The sequence below is a fragment of the Megalobrama amblycephala genome, linkage group LG4 (assembly GCF_018812025.1).
Source record: "Megalobrama amblycephala isolate DHTTF-2021 linkage group LG4, ASM1881202v1, whole genome shotgun sequence".
Classification (NCBI taxonomy): Eukaryota; Metazoa; Chordata; class Actinopteri; order Cypriniformes; family Xenocyprididae; genus Megalobrama; species Megalobrama amblycephala.
The window spans coordinates 39,289,913-39,313,083 of record NC_063047.1 but is presented as its reverse complement, the minus strand read 5'-3'; the positions used below and the strand labels follow the sequence as shown (position 1 = coordinate 39,313,083).

The 23,171-nt window shown below is 36.5% G+C and overlaps 3 protein-coding genes and 1 long non-coding RNA gene across 5 annotated transcripts in view; 1 reads left to right on the top strand and 3 right to left on the bottom strand.

Annotated features, from left to right (window-relative positions):
• pomt1 (protein-O-mannosyltransferase 1) overlaps positions 1-2,425 on the bottom strand; it is a 13,568-nt gene extending 11,143 nt beyond the window's left edge. Inside the window, exons 1-4 of the mRNA XM_048189208.1 lie at positions 2,125-2,425; positions 1,851-1,974; positions 1,648-1,754; positions 1,509-1,559 (exon numbers count right to left, since the gene is read on the bottom strand). Coding sequence (XP_048045165.1) covers positions 1,509-1,559; positions 1,648-1,754; positions 1,851-1,969 — 277 coding nt within the window. The 5' untranslated portion in view covers positions 1,970-1,974; positions 2,125-2,425. The remainder of the gene's footprint in view (positions 1-1,508; positions 1,560-1,647; positions 1,755-1,850; positions 1,975-2,124) is intronic.
• LOC125267510 lies at positions 1,895-16,616 on the top strand. Its single transcript, XR_007184689.1, has 3 exons — positions 1,895-2,005; positions 15,107-15,184; positions 15,320-16,616. It is a non-coding gene; the product is annotated as an uncharacterized LOC125267510 (long non-coding RNA).
• On the bottom strand, positions 4,454-7,507 carry zgc:194398 (midasin AAA ATPase-domain containing protein). Its single transcript, XM_048189209.1, has one exon. The coding sequence runs from the start codon at positions 7,505-7,507 to the stop codon at positions 5,405-5,407; it is 2,103 nt and encodes a 700-aa protein (XP_048045166.1). The 3' UTR covers positions 4,454-5,404.
• On the bottom strand, positions 7,540-23,171 carry LOC125267506 (trichohyalin-like). Of its 2 annotated transcripts, none has more exons than XM_048189202.1 (12): positions 23,017-23,171; positions 18,474-18,609; positions 18,170-18,269; positions 17,988-18,072; positions 17,708-17,876; positions 17,433-17,612; positions 17,214-17,336; positions 16,842-16,957; positions 15,448-15,475; positions 15,261-15,363; positions 15,081-15,180; positions 7,540-14,919 (listed from the first exon to the last, which is right to left on the bottom strand). In XM_048189202.1, exons 6-12 carry the CDS (start codon positions 17,563-17,565, stop codon positions 7,540-7,542), a joined length of 7,983 nt encoding a protein of 2,660 aa, XP_048045159.1. In that variant the 5' UTR covers positions 17,566-17,612; positions 17,708-17,876; positions 17,988-18,072; positions 18,170-18,269; positions 18,474-18,609; positions 23,017-23,171. The 2 variants fall into 2 exon arrangements, with proteins under 2 accessions (XP_048045159.1, XP_048045160.1); XM_048189203.1 differs by having other exon boundaries at positions 16,842-16,954.

Here is a 23,171-nt window from a genome sequence, read left to right as displayed (position 1 = left end):
GTCTCCGTGAATACAGTAAGAAACGATGGTAACTTTAACCACATTTAACAGTACATTAGCAACATGCTAACGAAACATTTAGAAAGACAATTTACAAATATCACTAAAAATATCATGATATCATGGATCATGTCAGTTATTATTGCTCCATCTGCCATTTTTCGCTATTGTTCTTGCTTGCTTACCTAGTCTGATGATTCAGCTGTGCACAGATCCAGACGTTAATACTGCCTGCCCTTGTCTAATGCCTTGAACATGAGCTGGCATATGCAAATATTGGGGGCGTACATATTAATGATCCCGACTGTTACGTAACAGTCGGTGTTATGTTGAGATTCGCCTGTTCTTCGGAGGTCTTTTAAACAAATGAGATTTATATAAGAAGGAGGAAACAATGGAGTTTGAGACTCACTGTATGTCATTTCCATGTACTGAACTCTTGTTATTCAACTATGCCAAGATAAATTCAATTTTCAATTCGATGGCACCTTTAATAGTTGTGTTTGAGTCCCTCAGTTGTCCTCAATGTGAAAGATGGATCTCAGAATCATACAGTCACTGCTGGAAAGGGTTCAAATATGCAAAAAATGCCTCAAAACTGAAGAATCTGCAGGACCTGAAGGATTTTTCTTAAGAACAGAGCTCAGTTTAACTGCTCAGGACAAACAAGGGACTCATGAACAACCATCACAAAACATAAAAACATTCGTAGATCATCAACACTTACAGTTTTTTGTTAATAAAAAGTTTAAAAACCGTCAGCATTTTCAAAGTTACAGGCCTCTGAAATTGTGTTCAACAATGGGGGCATTCAAGTCAAAACAGTTAAGAACCACTGGACTAGGACAGGGGGTTCGCCAAATACTGTTTGATCTCAAATTATTATTATTATTATTATTGAGAGAGAGAGAGAGAAAGAGAGAAAATATCCATTAAAAATACAGTCATATGTATCACTATTCATATCATATAAAAGTTAAATTCAAATCCAATGTATATGACTTTGTGCCTCAATAATGATTATTTTAATGGTTTTGAAATGTAAAGCATCATAGCAAAGTATGTCAATACATTATCATATTAATGATTAAAATGATTATGCAACACAATGGCCTAGTTACACAGACAGGGCTTAGATTAAGCCAGGAGCGGGCCAGTTAATTAGGACATTTAAGTAGCTTTAATAAACATGCCTTAGGAAAAAAAAAAATACTGTTGTGTATCTTGTGACAAAACAATGGCACTGACATATTTTAAGATATGTCAGTGCAAGTTGCTTTCAGTTAAGACAGCTCAAACATGCATTTTAGTCTGGGACTAGGCTGAAGCCTCGTCTGTGAAAGCGGCCAAGGGTCCATGCTTCATGGCTCTAGCCCTAAAACAGTTTAATAAAACTCCTCTAAAGCCAGATAAATTGTTAGCGACACTAAAAAAAGAAAACTGTAAGGTCTGTACATGAACAGTCGGTTGGCTTTGTCAACCCAACATAAAGTGTATGGTATGATCACCTGCTCCAATTCTGTTCCAAACAAAGTTGCCATCAAATCCTCCTAAATACGCTACATGGACAAATAATATACATTAGTAAATAAACATTAAGTGGTTTTCTTCATGAATATGATTTATAAATATCACTGATTTTCTCACCTCCTAAAGCTAGTATCATGTGGCCAAAAGGTGGACCACTCTCATCAATAAAAAACACTTGCTTCATGTACAGAGACAGGAACTGTCCATAATAAACTTCATCAAACCTTTAGTAGTATACAAACATGATAAACACAAATGAATATATTTGACAAAATTAAATAAAAAAAATGTTTAAAAATAATGATTAAACGCAGACTTACACTACAGCTTTAGGAAAGTGAATGCCATAAAGTCGGGTCACGAGCGCAAGTGCTGTCACTGCCACCAGCAGCAGGTTGATCTCCACTGTCACACTGATGGGCAGTTTCACACATTGCATCCTGCCTGAACAGAACAAAACATTCATTCAAACAAGGTAAAACATATAGCTATTACTATATAGGCTACGTATGAATTTCTTCTGCATCTATAATGGCAGAATCCAGCATGGAAAATGCATTTTGCATATTATGTAAATGTATGCAGTTCATTTACCTCGATTCAGTTAGATTTAGTTGTAAATTTCTCTCGAGTTTCGCAATCATAGGTCAGCACTGCTGATTTCGCGTCTACATGTGCTGTGTCTTCTCGCAAAAATTAACGAATACAGATCTTCGTTAAAACTCGTGTTGATTAAAAAATGCAGCCATGTCTCTGGCACAAGCGACAGCTTTAGTCCTTTCTTTTAAAACACTAAAATATAAATAAGCCAAACGTATGTAGCCTGTGCCCTAGAGTTTCCGGGCAGTATTGCCCACATTTCAAAATAAAGGTTCCAACATTCCTGGAGTAGATGAGTCCCTTTCCCTACAAAGTATTTGAATGTTTGCTGTTGTTTAAAGAAAAATAGCACAAATACTTTTAAGGCAAACATACAAACAAAAATGAAAAAAAAAAAAAAAAAAAATTGTTTGCTTATTGTAGAAATCTGTCACTAAAACAAATTCCTAGTATGTGTAAACAACATACCTGGCAATAAAGCTCTTTCTGATTCTGATTTCTGATTCTGAAATACATTTACAACAATCAATAAACTGTTCAGATTAAGAAAAAAGTAAAGCAGGACATGTTCTGATTAATGTGATTAAATGAGATGAGAAAATTATGAGACATTGACGTTATATATCCACTAAAATCACCTTTGGATCATAGCCTATTAACTGTAATTGTTTAAAAGTAACTGGGAAAAATAAGAATAAAAGTCTTGCATCATTTGTTTGATGATGTTACTTGGCTTTAAGTACGGAAGAGGATTAGGGCCAAGCAATAATAAAAAAATAAAACCATCTCGAGATTAAAGTTTGTTAAATTTCGAGAAAAAACTAGTTAAATTTCGAGAAAAAAGTCTAAATAAAATGTTGAGAATAAACTCATTAAATTACGAGAAAAAAAACTCGTTAAATTTCGAGAAAAAAGTCGAGATAAAATGTTGAGAATAAACTCGTTAAATTACGAGAAAAAAACGTTAAATTTCGAGAAAAAAGTCGAGATAAAATGTTGAGAATAAACTCGTTAAATTACGAGAAAAAACTCGTTAAATTTCGAGAAAAAAGTCGAGATAAAATGTTGAGAATAAAGTCATTAAATTACGAGAAAAAAGTCATTAAATTACGAGAACAAATTCGTTAAATTTCGAGAAAAAAGTCGAGATAAAATGTTGAGAATAAACTCATTAAATTACGAGAAAAAAAACTCGTTAAATTTCGAGAAAAAAGTCGAGATAAAATGTTGAGAATAAACTCGTTAAATTACGAGAAAAAAACGTTAAATTTCGAGAAAAAAGTCGAGATAAAATGTTGAGAATAAACTCGTTAAATTACGAGAAAAAACTCGTTAAATTTCGAGAAAAAAGTCGAGATAAAATGTTGAGAATAAAGTCATTAAATTACGAGAAAAAAGTCATTAAATTACGAGAACAAATTCGTTACATTTCGAGAAAAAAGTCGAGATAAAATGTTGAGAATAAACTCGTTAAATTACGAGAAAAAAACTCGTTAAATTTCGAGAAAAAAGTCGAGATAAAATGTTGAGAATAAAGTCATTAAATTACGAGGAAAAAAAGTCATTAAATTACGAGAACAAATTCGTTAAATTATAAGAAAAAATGTCGTTAAATTTCGAGAAAAAAGTCGAGATAAAATGTTGAGAATAAACTCGTTAAATTACGAGAAAAAACTCATTACATTTCAAGAAAAAAGTCGAGATAAAATGTTGAGAATAAACCATAAACTCATTAAATTATGACTTTATTCTCAACATTTTATCTCGACTTTTTTCTCGAAATTTAACGAGTTTTTTCTCATAAATTAACGAATTTGTTCTTGTAATTTAACAACTTTTTTCTCGTAATTTAATGACTTTATTCTCAACATTTTATCTCGACTTTTTTCTCGTAATTTAAGTTTATTCTCAACATTTTATCTCGACTTTTTTCTCGAAATTTAATGACATTTTTCTCGTAATTAATGAGTTTATTCTCAACATTTTATTTTGACTTTTTTCTCGAAATTTAACAAGTTTTTTCTCGAAATTTAACAACTTTAATCTCGAGATGGTTTTCATTTTTTTATTATTGCTTGGCCCTAGTCCTCTTCCTTACACTTTTGTGCAAGTTCATGCTTTTTAAAGTTACCATTGTATAAGACATTTCATATGTAGTTATGTGAGCTACTTTGTTATTAGTGTTGGATGTATAAAAAATAAATCAAACAAATACTGTATGTCAAACAACTGACATCCTTTTCGGTAAGCTGCTTGTTTTATGTTTTATAGGATTGCAAAGAATGCTGGAGCATATCTAAACATAAAATTGACACAATTAAAATTACAATGTATTTTATGAATTTATTTAACCATTTAAGAAAAATGATCTGACAAATCACAGTTCAGGGAAATGTTTGCACAGGACAATCACAGAGAAAAACATAAAAGAAAAGAGTCATTCTTTTTAAATTTTAATATTGATGTAAAAAATAAAATGTTAAGGTACATAAACTGCTCTGCTAACAGAATGCTAAACAAACCTATAGCATTACACATTCACAACCATTTGCTATGAAAATGATAAAATGGATCCAGTTACAAAATATATTGCTTTGAGATTCACAAAAGACTAATATATTTTCCTTGGCAATAAAACAAGAGCAGTTGTGGCAGATTCTCTAGTATTTGGGACACTGCAGTCACAAAACGTGTCAAACTCACCTTTGAAAGGTACACTATATGTAATGAAGCGCATACAGCAAGTTGGGGGGAAAAAATCACACAAAACACTTGCTTGTTTACTCTGAAAATGAGCAACAATATTTAATTTAGCATCCTATCCAGAACTGAATGTAGTGAATTGTTCCATGTGAATTCATTTAGTTGAATTTTCTGGATTTAAGATAAAAACTACTATGGAATATATAAAAAATAGTGCTACGTTAAAAACTTCCATAATGAAATTACAAAGCACAATATAGAATAAAAATTTTAAAAGAAACAATAACTGTGTCTAACTTGAGTCTATCCTAAATATACTATAGTTAGACATTTACCATCCAAAATGTTATACTTATCATGCTTAATTTACCAGTAAATCATAATTTCAAGAAACAAGTATTTTATAAAATCCCCAATACTTCCGAAAGAAATACAAAATATAGTTGTTTAAAATAATTTGCATTATTTTGCAAATGAAAATGTAATAGAAAACTTCACATTATGTATATAATTGGTAGGTCCCTTAAGCAATGCATAGGAGGCTTGTAGTAATACAAGAGCCACAGATCTGCTAAACATTTTTTCCCCTAACGTAGCGTTTTGATCTGCGTGCAGGTGTCAAGTCAGTTATGGCTTTTCTTTTTCTCTGATGTCTCTGTTTCGCTGTTTGTTGTACTTCTGACTCCTCTGAATCCGATCCATCTTCTTTAGTGTTCTTTTTAGGTTCATGCATTTGCAGTCTCATTGATCTTCGTCTGCTTGAAGATGTACTTGAGCTACTCTTGAGAACATGCTTTTCAATGGCAAGACCTTTCTCATCCTCATCAGAGATATTTTCTTCACCTTCATCAGATTTTTCTGCAGATGTGAATATGTCTTTTGGGGCCTCCATGGCCACTCTGCTCTCCTCATCTGCTTTGTTTTCTTCTTGATCAGATGTGTCCTCTACCTCCAACACTAAAGTGAAGCCCTCATTTGTACTGGACTCAAGCTTTTGCTTTTCTGTCTCCACATGTTGCTCTATCACTTTCTCCATTTCACCTGTCTCTTCTAATTTCTTGCTATTTTGCTCCATAACCTCTTCGTTATCCTCATCTGTTTGAGGTTTATTTACTATTTTCTCTTTCAGCTCCTCTTGAGATTCACCTGCATCTGTCTTGGTGTCTTCATGTATATTACAATCTCCATCTGATTTAGTCCCTTCTGCATTTTTCTGTTGTATTTCTCCACCCAAATTACTGCCCTCAAAAACTGCTGCAGGTTCATCTGAGCTCAGCTCTACATTATCTGCTGTAAATGTCACTTCAACTGTCTCAGTTTCTTCCATAACCGCCTCCTTGACTTGCTCACTATCTTCATCATGCTCTTGTTTGCGAAGACGTTTTGATTTTCTTGGAGCAGCTATTTCAACAGTCAGTCTTTTTCTCAGGGTTCTCCTTTCCACTGCTGTTTCCTCCAAACCAAAAGAGCTTCCTTGCACTGCTTCCTCATTTTCTCTTTCCTGGAGTGGTTTCTCTTCCTCCTGTACACTTGAGACCTCCTGTTCATCATCCTCCTGTTCCTTGGACACCTGTACATCTCTCTCAAAATTTTCCTCTTGAGTCTTGTTCTGCTTAGTGTTTTCTGGGCTGGCACTGCTACTTTCATTGATTTCAAACAGGACTTCATTTCCTTCCTCGACAGCATCATCTTTTGTCCCTGTTTCTTCTGCCTTTCCTTCTATATTTTCCTGAATAATGCCTTCTCCTTCTTTTGTCTTTGAATTTTCAAATTCAGCAATGCTCTCCTCAGCATTTAATGTCCTATTCTCCTTCTCTATAGGGATATTTAAATCATCAGCTGTTTCCTGTATTGCTGAGTCATTTTCATTTCCAGATATGTTGTCCTTTGTTACTTTTTGTGACTCCACCTCTTGTCTGTGGAGGTGTTTTGATTTTCTTCTTGGTGTAGACTGGACTGTTACTGTTCGGTATCTGAGACTTCTTCTTGTAATGAAGGGTGCTTCTTGATCCGAGCTTTCTACAACAACCTTCTCCTCCACAGCTGTTGTCTTAAGTTCATTCGTCGGATTGGTTTCCCCCACATTTTCCTCTTTTGACAGTGCTGGTTCTTGTTGAGCAACAACCTCTTCTACTGAGCTTGTTCTTTTGTTCTCCTGAATATTCTCCTCGTGTTTCTGGCCTGCGTTTTCCTGTGGAGGCTCCGCTTTTTCTTCATCTTGAACGCCCCCCTCTACATTTTTTTGTGTTTCCACCAGAATTTCATTTTCAGTTGTTTTAATTGAGCTCTTGGTCTTGTCTTCTTCATCATCTGTAGATTTGTCAGGCAAAGCTTCATCCACCTTTTCTTTATCATTTGATATGTCTATCTCTTGCTCATATGATGTAGTTTCCACTTCTCTACTCATGGAAACCATATTTCCATCTTCATCAAGACTTTTCACATTGGCCTCTACTGTAATAATCGGTAGACAGACATTCACAGTCTCTACTGTCGTTGATGAGGTTTCTTCATTTCCACTCATATCTGCTTCTTTCACTGGTTCCAACTCTGCTGTGTGAAGATGTGTAGATTTTCTTGTCTTCTGTGTAGATGTGACTGGCTGTGCACTGATCCTCACACTTCTCCTTGTGATCCTTTCACTTTTATTTTCATTGGTTTCAGAGCTTTCCATCTGTGCGACCTTCTCTTGAATGGCGGTCTCTTCTATAATGTATGTTTGCTCCTGCAAACGACTGGAACTTTATCCACCTCCATGGGTTTTTCTGCCTCGGCTGTTTCTTTCTCATTTTTAACCAATGGCTCATTTTCACGTTGCTCTAAATTGGCATCCTCTCTTCCCATCTCAGGAGCCGCATCATTCTCTAAGCTTGTTTCCTTGTTCTCCATCCTGTTGATTTCTTCAAACCTTTTCTCTATTACATCCTCATCAGGTTCTCCTTCTACAAGTGGGATAATCTTCTCAGTATCCTCTTCCACTGGCTCCATCTCAGCTGAATTTGCTTCCTTGTTCTCCATCCTGTTGACTTCTTGATCCATTTCTTTTTCTGTCGTTTCTGTCATTGAAACTGATTCAGTTTTACTCTTGGTATGTTCAACATCTGCTTCAGCTTCTTGTTTTTGTACACGTCTAGATTTCCTTCTTGGTGGTGACTGAACTTTTATTGTTCTACGTCTGAGACTTCTCTCTGTGCTGACTGGTACCTCCTCTTCTAAGATTTCCTGGACAGGTTCTGGTGCCTCCTGAGTAAGACCACTAATTTCTACACCACTGTCCATTTGTTTCTCTTTTAAAGCAATATCTTGATCATTTTTAGCCATTTTTGTTGCTTCTGGATGCTCTTTAGATGTTACAGCTTCTTCCACATCCTCATCTACGACTGCCTTATATTCCTCTACAATCTCCTTTACATCATTTTGTCCCTCCAAATCTTCTGTTGGTTTCTGCTCCTCAAACGTCATGTCTTGTTTATCATTTTTATTCTGTTCTTCAACTGTGTTTTCTTCCTCCATTTTGTTCTTTTCTTCCTCAGGGGTCTTTTCAGTATCTTCCTCTTTTTGTAGTTCTTCTTGCTGTTCCTCATTTTCTGATGTCTGGATACGTTGTTGATATTCACTTTTGTCTGGTTCATCTAGTTCCAGTTGTTCCTCTGTCTGGGAATGCGTTAGGACTTCTAGAGTGTCACACTCTCCTTCTGTATTTTGGGAAAGGTTTGTGTTTAAATCTACAAGTACTACAGTGGCTTTTTGCAGCTGTATTATTGGAGTACCATCATCTTTCTCTACCTCCTCATCAGGTTCTGCTTCCACAAATGAGACCTCCTCTACAATCTGAGGTGCCTCATTTTTATCATCTGTTTCTACACCCATCCGCAGTTCAGACGTCTCAGGTTCAACAGCTGTAGTTTCTTCAAGATTTGTGTTTGCTATTTCACCAATACTTTCCAAATTGGGCTCTACCGTAATTACTGGTATACACACGTTCACAGTCTCTTCTGTCTTTTCTGAGGTTTCTTCATATTTATTTTCACTCATATCTGCTGCTTTTACTGGTTCCAACTCTGCTTTGTGGAGACGTGTAGATTTTCTGGTCTTCTGTGTAGATTCTGTGACTGATTTTGCACTGAGCCTGAGACTTCTTCTTGTGATCCTTTCATTGTCACTTTGATTGGTTTCAGTGCTTTCTACCTGTGAGGTCTTCTCCTGTATTTGAATAGTGGTCTCCTCAATAATGTGCGTTTGCTCCTTGTTAACCACTGGGTCAATTTCCATGGGCTTTTCTGTATCATCTGTTTCTTTCTGATTTTTAACCAATGGCTCATTTTCCTGTTGCTCTAAATTGGCTTCTTCTACCATTTCAGATGCCTTCTCATCTGTGTCCTTTGTCATATCAAAATTAGTTTCCTTGTTCTCTATCTCGTTAGTTTCTTTAAATCCTTTTTTTATTATTTCCTCATCATGTTTTTCTTCAATAAGTGGTATAATCTCATCAGTAGCCTCTAAAGTTGATTTCTGAAGTGTTCCCTCTTTATCATCTATTTCTGCACCTTCTTTGTGCATTTCATCAACTCCCTTTCCTGTTATTGGGACTTCTCTAGTTTTATCTTCAAAAACTTCAGCTTCTTGTTTTTGTACACGTCTAGATTTCCTTCTTGGTGGTGACTGAACTTTTATTGTTCTACATCTGAGACTTCTCTCTGTGCTGACTGGTACCTCCTCTTCTAAGATTTCCTGGACAGCTTCTGGTGCCTCCTGAGTAAGACTGCTAATTTCTACACCACTGTCCATTTGTTTCTCTTTTAAAGCAATATCTTGATCATTTTCTGCCATTGTTGTTGCCTCTGGATGCTCTTTAGATGTTACAGCTTCTTCCACATCCTCATCTACGACTGCCTTATATTCCTCTACAATTTCCTTTACATCATTTTGTCCCTCCAAATCTTCTGTTGGTTTATGCTCCTCAAACGTCATGTCTTGTTTATCATGTTTATTCTGTTCTTCAACTGTGTTTTCTTCCTCCATTTTGTTCTTTTCTTCCTCAGGGGTCTTTTCAGTATCTTCCTCTTTTTGTAGTTCTTCTTGCTGTTCCTCATTTTCTGATGTCTGGATACGTTGTTGATATTCACTTTTTTCTGGTTCATCTAGTTCCAGTTGTTCCTCTGTCTGGGAATGCGTTAGGACTTCTAGAGTGTCACACTCTCCTTCTGTATTTTGGCAAAGGTTTGTGTTTAAATCTACAAGTACTACAGTGGCTTTTTGCAGCTGTATTATTGGAGTACCATCATCTTTCTCTACCTCCTCATCAGGTTCTGCTTCCACAAATGAGACCTCCTCTACAATCTGAGGTGCCTCATTTTTATCATCTGTTTCTACACCCATCCGCAGTTCAGACGTCTCAGGTTCAACAGCTGTAGTTTCTTCAAGATTTGTGTTTGCTATTTCACCAATACTTTCCAAATTGGGCTCTACTGTAATTACTGGTATACACATGTTCCCATTCTCTTCTGTCTTTTCTGAGGTTTCTTCATATTTATTTTCACTCATATCTGCTGCTTTTACTGGTTCCAACTCTGCTTTGTGGAGACGTGTAGATTTTCTGGTCTTCTGTGTAGATTCTGTGACTGATTTTGCACTGAGCCTGAGACTTCTTCTTGTGATCCTTTCATTGTCACTTTGATTGGTTTCAGTGCTTTCTACCTGTGAGGTCATCTCCTCTATTTGAATAGTGGTCTCCTCAATAATGTGTGTTTGCTCCTTGTTAACCACTGGGTCAATTTCCATGGGCTTTTCTGTATCATCTGTTTCTTTCTGATTTTTAACCAATGGCTCATTTTCCTGTTGCTCTAAATTGGCTTCTTCTACCATTTCAAGTGCGTTCTCATCTGTGTCCTTTGTCATATCAAAATTAGTTTCCTTGTTCTCTATCTTGTTGGTTTCTTCAAATCCTTTTTTTATTATTTCCTCATCATGTTTTTCTTCAATAAGTGGTATAATCTCATCAGTAGCCTCTAACGTTGATGTTTGAAGTGTTTCCTCTTTATCATCTATTTCTGCACCTTCTTTGTGCATTTCATCAACTCCCTTTCCTGTTATTGGGACTTCTCTAGTTTTAACTTCAAAAAATTTAGCTTCTTGTTTTTGTACACGTCTAGATTTCCTTCTTGGTGGTGACTGAACTTTTATTGTTCTACGTCTGAGACTTCTCTCTGTGCTGACTGGTACCTCCTCTTCTAAGATTTTCTGGACAGCTTCTGGTGCCTCCTGAGTAAGACTGCTAATTTCTACATCACTGTCCGTTTGTTTCTCTTTTAAAGCAATATCTGCCTCCTGAATTATTTTGTCTGCCATTGTTGTTGCTTCTGAATGCTCTTTAGATGTTACAGCTTCTTCCACATCCACATCTATGGCTGCCTCATAATCCTCTACAATCTCTGTCTCCTTTACATCATTTTGTCCTTCCAAATCTTCTGTTGGTTTCTGCTCCTCAAATGTCATGTCTTGTTTATCAAGTTTATTCTGTTCTTCAACTGTGTTTTCTTCCTCTGTTTTGTTCTCTTCTTCCTCAGGGGTCTTTTCAGTATCTTCCTCTTTTTGTAGTTCTTCTTGCTGTTCCTCATTTTCTGATGTCTGGATACATTGTTGATATTCACTTTTATCTGGTTCATCCAGTTCCAGTTGTTCCTCTGTCTGGGAATGGACTTGTGGAGTGTCACGCTCTCCTTCTGTATTTTGGGAAAGGTTTGTGTTTAAATCTACAAGTACTACTGTGGATTTTTGCAGCTGTATTATTGGAGTACCATCATCTTTCTCTACCTCCTCATCAGGTTCTGCTTCTACAAACGTGACCTCCTCTACAATCTGAGGTGCCTCATTTTTATCAGCTGTTTCTACACCCATGAGAAGTTCAGATGTCTCAGGTTCAACAGCTGAAGTTTTCTCAACGTTTGTATTTGGTATTTCATCAGGACTTTCCAAGCTGGTCTCTACTGTAATTACTGGTATACACACATTCACAGTCCTTTCTGTTGTTGCTGTGGTTTCTTCATATTTATTTTTACTCGTATCTGCTTCTTTTACTGGTTCCAACTCTGCTTTGTGGAGACGTGTAGATTTTCTGGTCTTCTGTGTAGATTCTGTGACTGGTTTTGCACTGAGCCTGAGACTTCTTCTTGTGATCCTTGCATTGTCATTTAGATTGGTTTCAGTGCTTTCTACCTGTGAGACCTTCTCCTCTATTTGAATGGTGGTCTCCTCTATAACATATGTTTGCTCCTTGTTAACCACTGGATCCATCTCCATGGGTTTTTCTGTCTCAGCTGTTTCATTCACATTTTTAATCATTGGTTCATTTTTCTGTTGCTCTAAATTGGCTTCTTCTCCTATCTCAGGTGCCTCCTCAACTGTGTCCTTTGTCACAGCTAAATTTGTTTCCTTGTTCCCAGCATCTTTTTCTACCACATCCTCTTCAGGTTCTGCTTCTGCAATTTCATCCTCATTCTGATTGTTTTCATTTTTATTGCTTTCCACCAGGTTGCTCTGAGCATTGTGCATTGTGGCCAAATCTCCTGTTGGCTTTTGCTCCTCAAATGCCATGTCTTGTTCACCGAGTTTGTTTAGCTCTTCAGCTGTGATCTTTTCTTCCTCCATTTTTTCTTCCTCAGGGATCATTTCAGTGTCTTCCTGTGTTTGTATTTCATCTTTTTGTTCCTCCTCTTCTGATGCCACGTTGCACAGTTCTTGTTCACTTTTATCTGGTTTATCCAGTTCCAGATGTTCCTCCATTTGTGAATGTTTTAAGACTTCTGGACTCTCAACCTCCTCTGTATTTTGGGAAAATTTGTTCAAATCTACAAGTACTACTGTGGCATCCTCTATCCCTGTCTCCTCATCAGGTTCTGCTACTTTTACTTGATCATCTATTTCTACACCCATCAGTAGCTCGGATTTCTCAGTATCAACAGCTGCAGTTTCCACAGTTTTCATATCATCAAGACTTTCAAAACTGGTCTCTGTTGTAATAATTGGTAAACAGACATTCTCTTCTGTTGAAGTTTTTTCATCTTCATTTCTAATCATGTCTGGTTCTTCCACTGGCTCCAGCTCAGCTAAATTTATTTCCTTTTTCTCCATTTTGTTGATTTCTTCAAATCCTTTTTCTGTTGCATCCTCATCAGGTTCTCCTTCTACAAGTGGGATAATCTTCTCAGTATCCTCTTCCACTGGCTCCAACTCAGCTAAATTTGCTTCCTTGTTCTCCATCTTGTTTACCTCTTGATCCATTTCTTCAACTCTCTTTTCTGTTGTTGAGATTGATTCACTTTTACTCTTGGTCATCACTGCATGTCTTTCCTGATGTTCAACATCTGGTTCAGCTTCTTGATTTTGTACACGTCTAGATTTCCTTCTCAGTGGAGACTGAACTCTTATTGTTCTACGTCTAAGACTTATTTCTGTCCTGACTGGTGCCTCCTCTTCCTGGACATTTTTCTCCTGAGCAAGACTGCTCATCTCTATACAACTGTCTCTTTGTCTAACTAAATTTGCTTCTTTGTTCTCCATCGTTTTGATTTCTTTAACTTTTTCTGTTGCGTCCTCATCAGGTACTGCTTCTACAGGTGGGATGTCCTTCTCAGTACCTTCTGTAATCTGAGGTGTTTTCTCTTTGTCATCTATTTCTGTTGCTTTCAGCACTTCAGAACTTCCAGTTTCAATGACTACTGTTTCATCAACATTTGTGTTTGCCTTTTCACCCTCCTCTGTACCTATTTCCTTTGCAACAACTTCATCCCTTTCTGAGTTTTCATCAGTCCTGAATTTTGCCTCAACTTGTGGGTCAACACTTTCCACCTGCTGAATCACTGCTTTGCTACGTGTAGATCTCCTAACAGGGGTGATTTTGATTGGTTTCGAAGTGCTTCTGAGACATCTAACTGTCACCCCAGGGTCAACAGGTTGATCTCTAAGACTTGTTGATCTACTTGGGGTGTCAGTAGATCTTTTCTTTTGAGCTTGTTTGCCTTGTTTGGGAATCAACTTATCTGCATCCTCTTTAGCTTGTTCAGTGTCTGTTTTCTCCTCTGGTTTCTCAACTTGGCTTAGAAGAACAACCTCTGTGGTTTCAGGTTCTGGCTCACCCTCTTGTTCTTCGTAACCAGTTGATTGTTCTGGAGTTATTTTAGCATCAGCTGCTGCATTATATGCTTCTCTTGTGTCCAATGTACCATCTTGTTTTTCCATTTTCATAATTTCTTCAGCTGCTTGTTCCTCATTTGACACTGACTTAATTTCATCTTGTTCAGCAATATCTATCTCTCCGTGATTATTACATGCCTCTTTAGGAGAAAGTTTGGCTTCAGTCATCATAGAGCTATTCTCCACTGTCTCCTCATCCTCTTCAGGTGTTGTTTTCAATTTGTGCACCTCAGCAGACTCTACAGATGACTGTTGTGGTGCTTCTTCTTGGTCTATTTCTGAAATTTCAGGAACTACATCTACAGTTTCCCCAACCTGTGTGATTTCAGCATCCATACTAAAATCAGTTTCCACTGTAAGCTTGTCTTTTTCATTGTATTCCTCAACCTTAGACTCTTCTGCTTTGTTAGCAAGAGTCCCTGATTGATCTGTCACCTCTTCTAAAGCTTCAGTATTGTTAGATGTTTCAACAGTACCACTCGCAGCCTTTTCCTCTTCAGGTTCATCCAGCATTTGCTTTATTTCTTCCTTCTCTGCCTCACACACAGTTTTATCTTTCTCAACCTCTTTGTTCTTTTCTAAATTCTCAATTTTTTCCTCTTCAGTTCCTGTACTCATCTTGACAATTTCTATGTCCACCACAGACTGAAGTTGGCTTTGGTCAATAGACCCTATAGTGGCTCTTTGTATTACTACAGTGTGCTCCTTATTAACCATTTCGCATTCCTTCTCACTGCCTCCTTGGCTCTTTATTTCCCCAGCTGTGGTGAAGTGGGTGACTGGAGTCCCCTCTGATGTAGCTGTGACTTTGTCTTTTTCCCATTCCTCCTCTTTCTGTGAACTTCTAACCTCTGAAATGTTTGTCACAGTTGTAGTTACTGTGTCTGTTGTACTCTGCCAAATTAGAGAAGACAGATGTTAATTACTGTACTAAAAGTAAGTGTGAAAATTTGAAAAAAAGGACATTTTAAGTAAACAAGTACATAATAATACTGTTCAAGCTGTTTAGTAATGAAACAAACATAAACCATAGTTTTATTTGGTTGTATTCATACCCTGAGAGTTTCTGATTCTTTTACAGAAAAAGTGTCATCAGGATGTTCCTCGGTTGCCACTTCAATTGGACTTTCAACTCCTGCCTCAATGTCTTCCACCCTTTGTGAGACGTAGTTAATTATGAACATAATGTAGTAATTAATACTGATATATGGTATTCTGCTGACAAGTAATGTTACCTGATAATGATCTTTGAAAGCCTCTCCTCTGAATTTTCTCTGATACCTCTGCGTTTCAGGTCGCTACCTCTGCCACGCCTTGTGACAGGTATGTCATCTACTTCTGTAACAGTGAAGAACATCAGTTGGATTTGGCCGGAGAGACTTTATTGAACAAATTATTGTTCAACCAAAAGATTATACTTGCCTTTGGTGATGTCTGTAATGGTCTCCTCCTAAAGTTAATATCAATATTGGATATAAGATTTACTTCATAATATACTTCATAATTTACAGATTCAATATGAATTTAACAATTCAGTCTAATTTATTAATCAAATCAAATTGTTAAAAATTGTTTGCCGACACATTTTGTGAGAATTTCATTTGCATATGCCAGTGTGATGTATCCCAATCTTTTAGCAGAAGGAACTAGATTAAATATCCTGAATGATATCAATTCCACAATCTGACTTGTGATGCAGCCTTGGAATCATAATCACACCATGTGCATTCATTTGGCCAAAGGTATACTGGTCCCCCGACTAAGCCTGATTTCTCCCAAAGTTTTTTTTATCTTCTCCATTCTGTCACCTGATGGAATTTGGGTTCTTTGCCAATGTCGCCTTTGGTTTGCATAGTTGGGGACACGTAGGGCCTGATTTACTAAATGGGGCAAATTAGCGTGAGAGCACAATTTCACAAATGCGCCGATGGGAGTGGCAAGATTTGCACGTGATCTACTGCTGACACACAAATTAACGAACACAGGTGCGTGTCGACACAGGCGCAACTGTAATCTGTCAATCTTGTAATCTGCTTGGCAACTGATATGTTCGGATAACGTCTTCCTCTGGCATTCCTTATAAATTAATATGAGTGGAAAATATTTTCTCCCTTCTACCACGTGCTCTCTTTTTTCTGTGGTGTCTCCTCCTAGCAGCAACATTTGCAGCCATATCACAAAATAGGTTAAGACATGCTTTTTTGGGGCGTTAAATAATGGTGCAAATATCAATAAATTGACAAGTGTAAACATTAGTAAATCGTGTTGTGTGATTCATTTAAATACTCTCCTTCCATGAATTTTGCATCTGACAGGGAAACACCTACAAATGCATATGCAATAAGGCCAGCCGCAAAACAACTCAGTTTTGCACTGCGTGTCTTTAGTAAATCCAGACTGTAGTTTTTCAACGGCAAAAGAGGGTTTGTGCTGACGCAAGCTGTTAGTCAATCTGGCCCTTAATATTCAGCAATATTACTGACCTGATTGCACTGACACTATCAGATGAGAAATTAACTGAGCTATATGATGACATCATTGTTTTCTTCAGAGCTGCTTTTTAGCTTTAGAAATATTTAAATAATCCTATAATTGTATCTATCAATTCAAATCATTGTTAATCATATTGAATTGTTCCGAATTTGCCATATATATATATATATATATATATATATATATATATATATATATATATACACACACATATATATAAAATCTAATTTTTTTTATCAAATTGGAAACTAGTTAATCAAATCTATTTTCTGTCAACACAAAGTTAATTAATACAAAGGTAACAGAATCAAAAATTCTTGTACCACAATCTCTGCTGTATATTCAGTGGTTTCCTGAACCTTTGTGATCTCAATTTCCATGGGAGCAGTGACATCATCTTCCTCAAAATTCAGTTTACTCACAATCGGGTCCTTCTCTGCTAATAAAGAAAAACATGATTAGGGCTGTAATACATTACACAGTTTAATCATATTATTTACATGATATTAATTAATTAATTAATCAGAATTATTATCACAAGTAAAAGAAAAACTACCAGATTAAGATGATTCAAAGACATCATCATGTCAGACAAAAGCACTGAATAGCCAAAAAATGGCTTTAGAAGTCAGTGTATTGTTTGTTTGTTTTTTATTTACATATCACTGAAGCTAAAAATACAGGCATTTCCTTACCTTTTAGCTTCAACTTCTGTAGGCTTTTTGCTATTAGAGTTCTCTGGAAAGGGCTTCCTATTTTCTCTACTTCCCACAGAATCTCTTTGTCTGCTGGATATATACTGAAGTACTTTTCACAAACTGTAAAGAAAGAGTTACCAAATGTAGAAACCAGGATTAATATCTGTTATGTGAGAAAAGGTGACATTTGACCAGAATGTAAGTCTGTTTCTATACCTTTATACATAGCTTCTGAAAGAGGAAACTTTAACCCTATTAACTCCTTTCTGAAGCTACCAACAAAGTCTTCCAGTATCTTCACGCCATGACCCTTGCCCCGGTGACATTTCCTGACAAATAATGTGTCCATGACAGGAAGTTGATAGCACTGGGTCAAGAAGTTTCTGCACAAGCTACCTGTAAGTGAAGAGTAATGTGAAGTTTTCTAAAAGGTAAAAACAACAAGTAAGGTCTGGAAGTGTACATAAGGCTTTGAAAGGAACTTTCATTACCTTTGGGTTTGTATGAGTAAAAGCCAATGGCCTCTCCATCCTTCCATAGTATTTTTGCACTTTCATGCTCACAGTGGCAGAGAAAGGAAACATCTTCACTGCTCTTCTCATGTCTCAACACAATTCTGTTGAGAACATATAGGACTATCCTCTCCCCAAGAGTACTGACCTACGATAAGCATGGCACTAGTCTTGTAGTAGTTTTAAAAATGTATTCAACTGATCTCTGATTTTCAAAGTAAGCATTAATGGCCTTACATAAAATAGAGAAAACACTGACCTTGATCAGGATGTTCTTGAGGGCTCTGCTGTTTTAAGAACATCTTCAACTCCCCACCATTGTCCCAACAAATAAAGCCCAACAACTGCAAATATAATGTAATAAGTCTGGTGAAATATACAGTGTTAACATCACAATATGTTACAAATGATTCTGATTTTCATATCTTCAGACCATATTACCTGTAGTAAAGTCGTCAGGTGAGAACAATGCAAGGAGCTTCTTTTTAGAATCTATTCCATATAGAGGGACAAAACTCACATTGCAGAGTCCAATGGCTATCTGTCACCAAGAGAACATACTTGAAAATGTGAACATGTTTTGAAACCACATTGTTCATATAAGAAATGTTGTTTATAAAGTATTGCCATCAAAAATAAAAAATGCGAAAATATAATCAACAATAATATTAAACTTTCCTGAGAATTAAATATAAATTTTGAAGGGAAAGGATGCAGACATTATAGATAGCACCTCCCATCTTACCTGTTTGGAATCAGATAGGCTGAGGAACTCAGCTGTTTCATGATTTCTGTAGGGGAGCTGAGACATGTATTCCTCGGCTGCCAGCTCTAAGGACTCGTGATCCACATTTGTCAGAATATCTACAGGGAATGCCATCCTATGGAAGAAATGATAATATTTGTTATATTAAAAAAAAGAAATACCACTCGCATAATATCTAAAAATGTATGTCTTAACTTGGCTATGGAAGTTGTAAATGATAATGTACAACTGCTTATTGCGTCTTTATTTTGAGTGTGGTTTGAGACCAACATATTTACAGTAAAAACAGTAATATTGTGAAATATTATTACAATTTAAAGTAACTATTATCTATCTGAATATATTTTAAAATGTAATTCAATACTGTGATGGCAAAGCTGAATTTTCAGCAGCCATAGTTCAATAGCCTTGATTCTGATTGGTCAATAGCTGTTGCAGTGCACTGATGATGCGTACTTGGCACGTCACGCCATTACATTGTTGTTATTTTTGTTCTTCAAATCAGAACAAAGCATTTGTCATAGAAAGCAGGCAGAACTTACCTGTTTTTTAAAATTCCCATCGATTATAATATGTTTTAACTCACGATAAAACACGGCTATGACCACTTCACCCAACGGTTCTGTGTATCACCACATAACACCCTTAGCAACCACTCTTAGCAATGTAAACGATATTGTTCATTAAAGCTTACTGTATTATGTAGAAGAGTACTGTGAGAAAAAGTTGAGTGAGCGAGTTTATTACCTGCATTCAGATTTAGCATTTTCCTTCAGGTCAGTCTTATGTTCAAAATAAAAAAATCTGTTTAAATGTCCGATGTATTATCTTGTCCTTTTAACAGTTAAGGGGTTTTCCCGTGACTGACAGCACTAGTCAAAGCATTTGTCAGTTGTGTCTTGTTCCGTGTTCACAACAATTCAGTCTTTTCAATGTAAAAGTCTTCGCTACTGACTGACACACTCATAAAGACAGTCTTTGCCACCATCTAATGGTGTAATAATGTAACTTCTGTTGCTGTTCTGTTTTTTCTGGCGGAAGGAAGCCTTTTAGTGATTTTACTTCATTAATGTTGCATTGATACATTTTGGCTTTTAATATTTGTTTTGTTTGGTAACCGTTTTATAAAAGCAGTAAGTTATTTGAGGCTAGTGCTGTATCATGAATAAGTCGCGGCTGAAGGGGTTGCCTAACAGCGCCCTTCAGCCGTGACTTATTCACGATACAGCACAGCCTCGAGTACCTTACTGATTACATATTATTGTTTTTATATATTAAATCAACATTTATAAATGAGCATTTTTTTTTCTATTTCTCCATTGTTTTAAATTTGATTATGCTGTTCACAATATTTCATAGGATAGCAGTTCTTTCCCTCGCTTAAGTTGTTAAGTACACAGTCTTGTACCTTTGTTCTTTTTGTCATTTTTTCAAAAACTTTTTTGCTTCTCTTTTGTTATGATTCACCTCATAGCTGATTGGGTTGATTCATGGCTTATAACTCTTTAATGAAGACTTTTTAAAAATCCATATGGGAAAAATTAATGGAAAAAATAACGTCCAGAAACAGAACCTCTAAAAAAGGAAGCGGACACTGTTGCACTCTATTATTTCAGTCTTCAGTATCACATTATCCTTCTGAAATCATTTTAATATGCTTATTTGGTGTTCATTTCTTATAGACATTTCTTATAATTATCAATGTTGAAAACAGTTGTTCAGCTTAATATTTTTGCAGAAACTGTGATACCTTTGTCACACTGTGGTTGTACGAAGTGCACGATGAAGAAAGTTGTAAACAAAAACAGTCTTTATTACAATCCACAAGGCAAACACAGGAGAACGTAGGAGAACACAACCATGAAAACACTTGACGATACAGGACAAGAACTCCAGGCTTAAACTGGGTAATCAAGGTAGAAACAGAACAGGCACAAATTCTCAGAAAAAAAGGCACAAAAGCTGTCACTTGGGCGGTACCCCTTTCAAAAAGTGTTGTACCTAAATAGTGCATATTAGTAACTTAAAGGTACATACTGGTACCAAAAGTATACATATGATTATCTAAATGGTACATATTAGAAACTTTTTATGGATTTTGAGATTCTTTGTTCAGTGTAGATTCCTTTGTCACAAATGTCACATTGTCCTCTACTTAGACTTTGACACTGAGGTCTGCACGGTGCTTCATGTCTTCTTAAATGTATCTACCTCTTTAACTGTGGCTTGTTTGGAATGTGGTGTTTGTGACATAAGGCTAAGAAATGCCCTTGAGTGATAGAACTGACAGCTGCTCTTGATGATTATTACAGTGGAGATAGAAAAATATATCAATAGATCGCTTAATGTGGAGGTGTGGCACACCAGAATGCCTCAACTCAATCACATAGACATTAGTGGTTCTTGTGCATTTCATAAGAAGTAGCTCTAGAGTCCTGGAGGAGCAACATATGTAGCATACATACAAAAACAAAGTCATGTATGCTGTGGGCCCCTTTCCTGGTTTGGTATTCTTTTAATGTGTAAAGCTGTCTTACATCTTGCAGCCAAAGCTTTCGTCTTAAAGATCAAGTGTGTAATTTACTTGTACAGACTGCTGAGAGACAAATACTACGTCTGAAAGTGCAAATCGCAATGATAAATGACATACACAGTAAACACTTGCAGTATTATTAGGGAAAAACATTGAATACAAAGCAGAGTAGACACTCCAGAAGCTACTAGAATGAGTCAATTTGTAATTAATTATGCATTTATGAGCACAGACTGAATGTTAGCTTGTGCCTGAACCAGTCAATACAAGAATGTGTTGTTAGTAAGCCACATAACAAAGTGGGTTTGTTCATGTTTGTGCCTATATATTTGATAGTAAAAAACAGTTAAGGGCTGCCTTATGAATTAGTCAATGGCCCTTCTGTCAGGAAACATTACCAGTGAGGCAGAAAAGCAAGCTTTGTGTGTGTGTTGTTTGCTGAAAACCAGATGAACACCTTCCTCATGGCAACCTACCTGCAGGGCAACTGAATATGAATATCAGCTTTTTTTTTTTTTTACAGTGAGCACAAACATGCTCACTGTAAACTACAACTGCATAACCAGGTTGTCTGAAAGATATCAAACATAACAGCTAACCAGCAACTTAGGTTGTCACAATGTGCTAGATTAACAAAATTGATGACAAAAAATTAATGTCAACTTCAGATGAACTCCTTCTTTTACAAGCCAGTCATGTATTGATTCAATTTGATCCATTCAATACGATCAATTCACAGCTATCAATTATATCAGAATAAAAAGTTTCTCTCCAATTTAGAAAATGCATTGTATTTTCGATATAAAAGAACAGCAGACATGTATGAAATGTTTGTACACATTTACACATTTAACACAACATTGCTCATGCTCATTTTAAATACACGTAGGAGGTGCTTTGCACATGGCGTTTACATGTGACAGGCCAATATGAAAACAAGCCATGCAAACATTCTACACGTCAACTCAACACTATAGCACACAATTGTAACATATATCATATTATACAACATACACACTATTTTTAATAAAGCTTTTTATATAAATAAAGAAATCAAAGGCCAGATAAAGTTAAAATACAGAAAGCGGACGCTTTATCTAAAATATAACGCAAGAAAAAGTCTTTAGGGTCGCCAGTGAAATGCATGGGGCCCCTAACAAAAGCCTTGAAAGGTTTGGTAACACTGTGTACCCAAAGCGCAAAAGCAGAGTGGGTGTGTGAGTCCCGCCACGCTGCAGGAGGAATCCCTGCATTTAAAGTCCCACGAACTAAAACAAAACTTTAACTTATCCAACACTTCTTGCACATGTTCCTCAATCTCTACAGACATTTATGGAGAAACTAGAGACATTTGTGGAAAAACACTTCGAAAGAACGTATATTCCCTCGCAACCCTTTGTCTGTTTTTGAACGACAGTCGAAAGGTGTTTCGAGAGGTTTTAAGTAAGGATGGCCAACTATGCTGTGCGCGCATGTGTGTAAAAAAATCTTTCGCGTTTAAACATCTATAAACATAGATATTAACACACAGTGGGGCGAAAATTGCGAGCGAAATTAAGCTCACTCTTTAGGTGGACCGAGCAGGATTCGTCAAGTAGCCTAAAGCGCAGGCAAAATATGCAACCCCCAAAAGCTTGCAATTGCATAACAAACAGCGCACATGTGTCATTAATAATGAACTAACCTAATTAAATATTAAGACTTGCTCTTACATGTTCTGCAGGAGTGTTAAAACAGTTATGTGCAAACGATTCTCGACACAGAATGACCAGCCTTGGGCAAAAGTGAAGAATTTTGATAAATATGCATGATTTATTCCTTATAAAAAGTGGACCTGATGAACTCGAGCAGGACCGAGGAGCTTAGTAAACAAACACTAATCCAGTGCGCTGATGATGCGTACTTGGCACGTCACGCCATTACATTGTTCTGATTTGAAGAACAAAAATAACAACAAAGCATTTGTCATAGAAAGCAGGCAGAACTTACCTGTTTTTTTTTTTTTAATTCCCGTCGATTATAATATGTTTTAATTCCCGAATTGCATCCGTAAATCTCCGTGAATGAATATTACGTGGCTGTTACATTGTAGTTGTGTATGTAAGTGCGAGCTCGAGCCCCCTCCCACACTCTCTTTCCCTCCA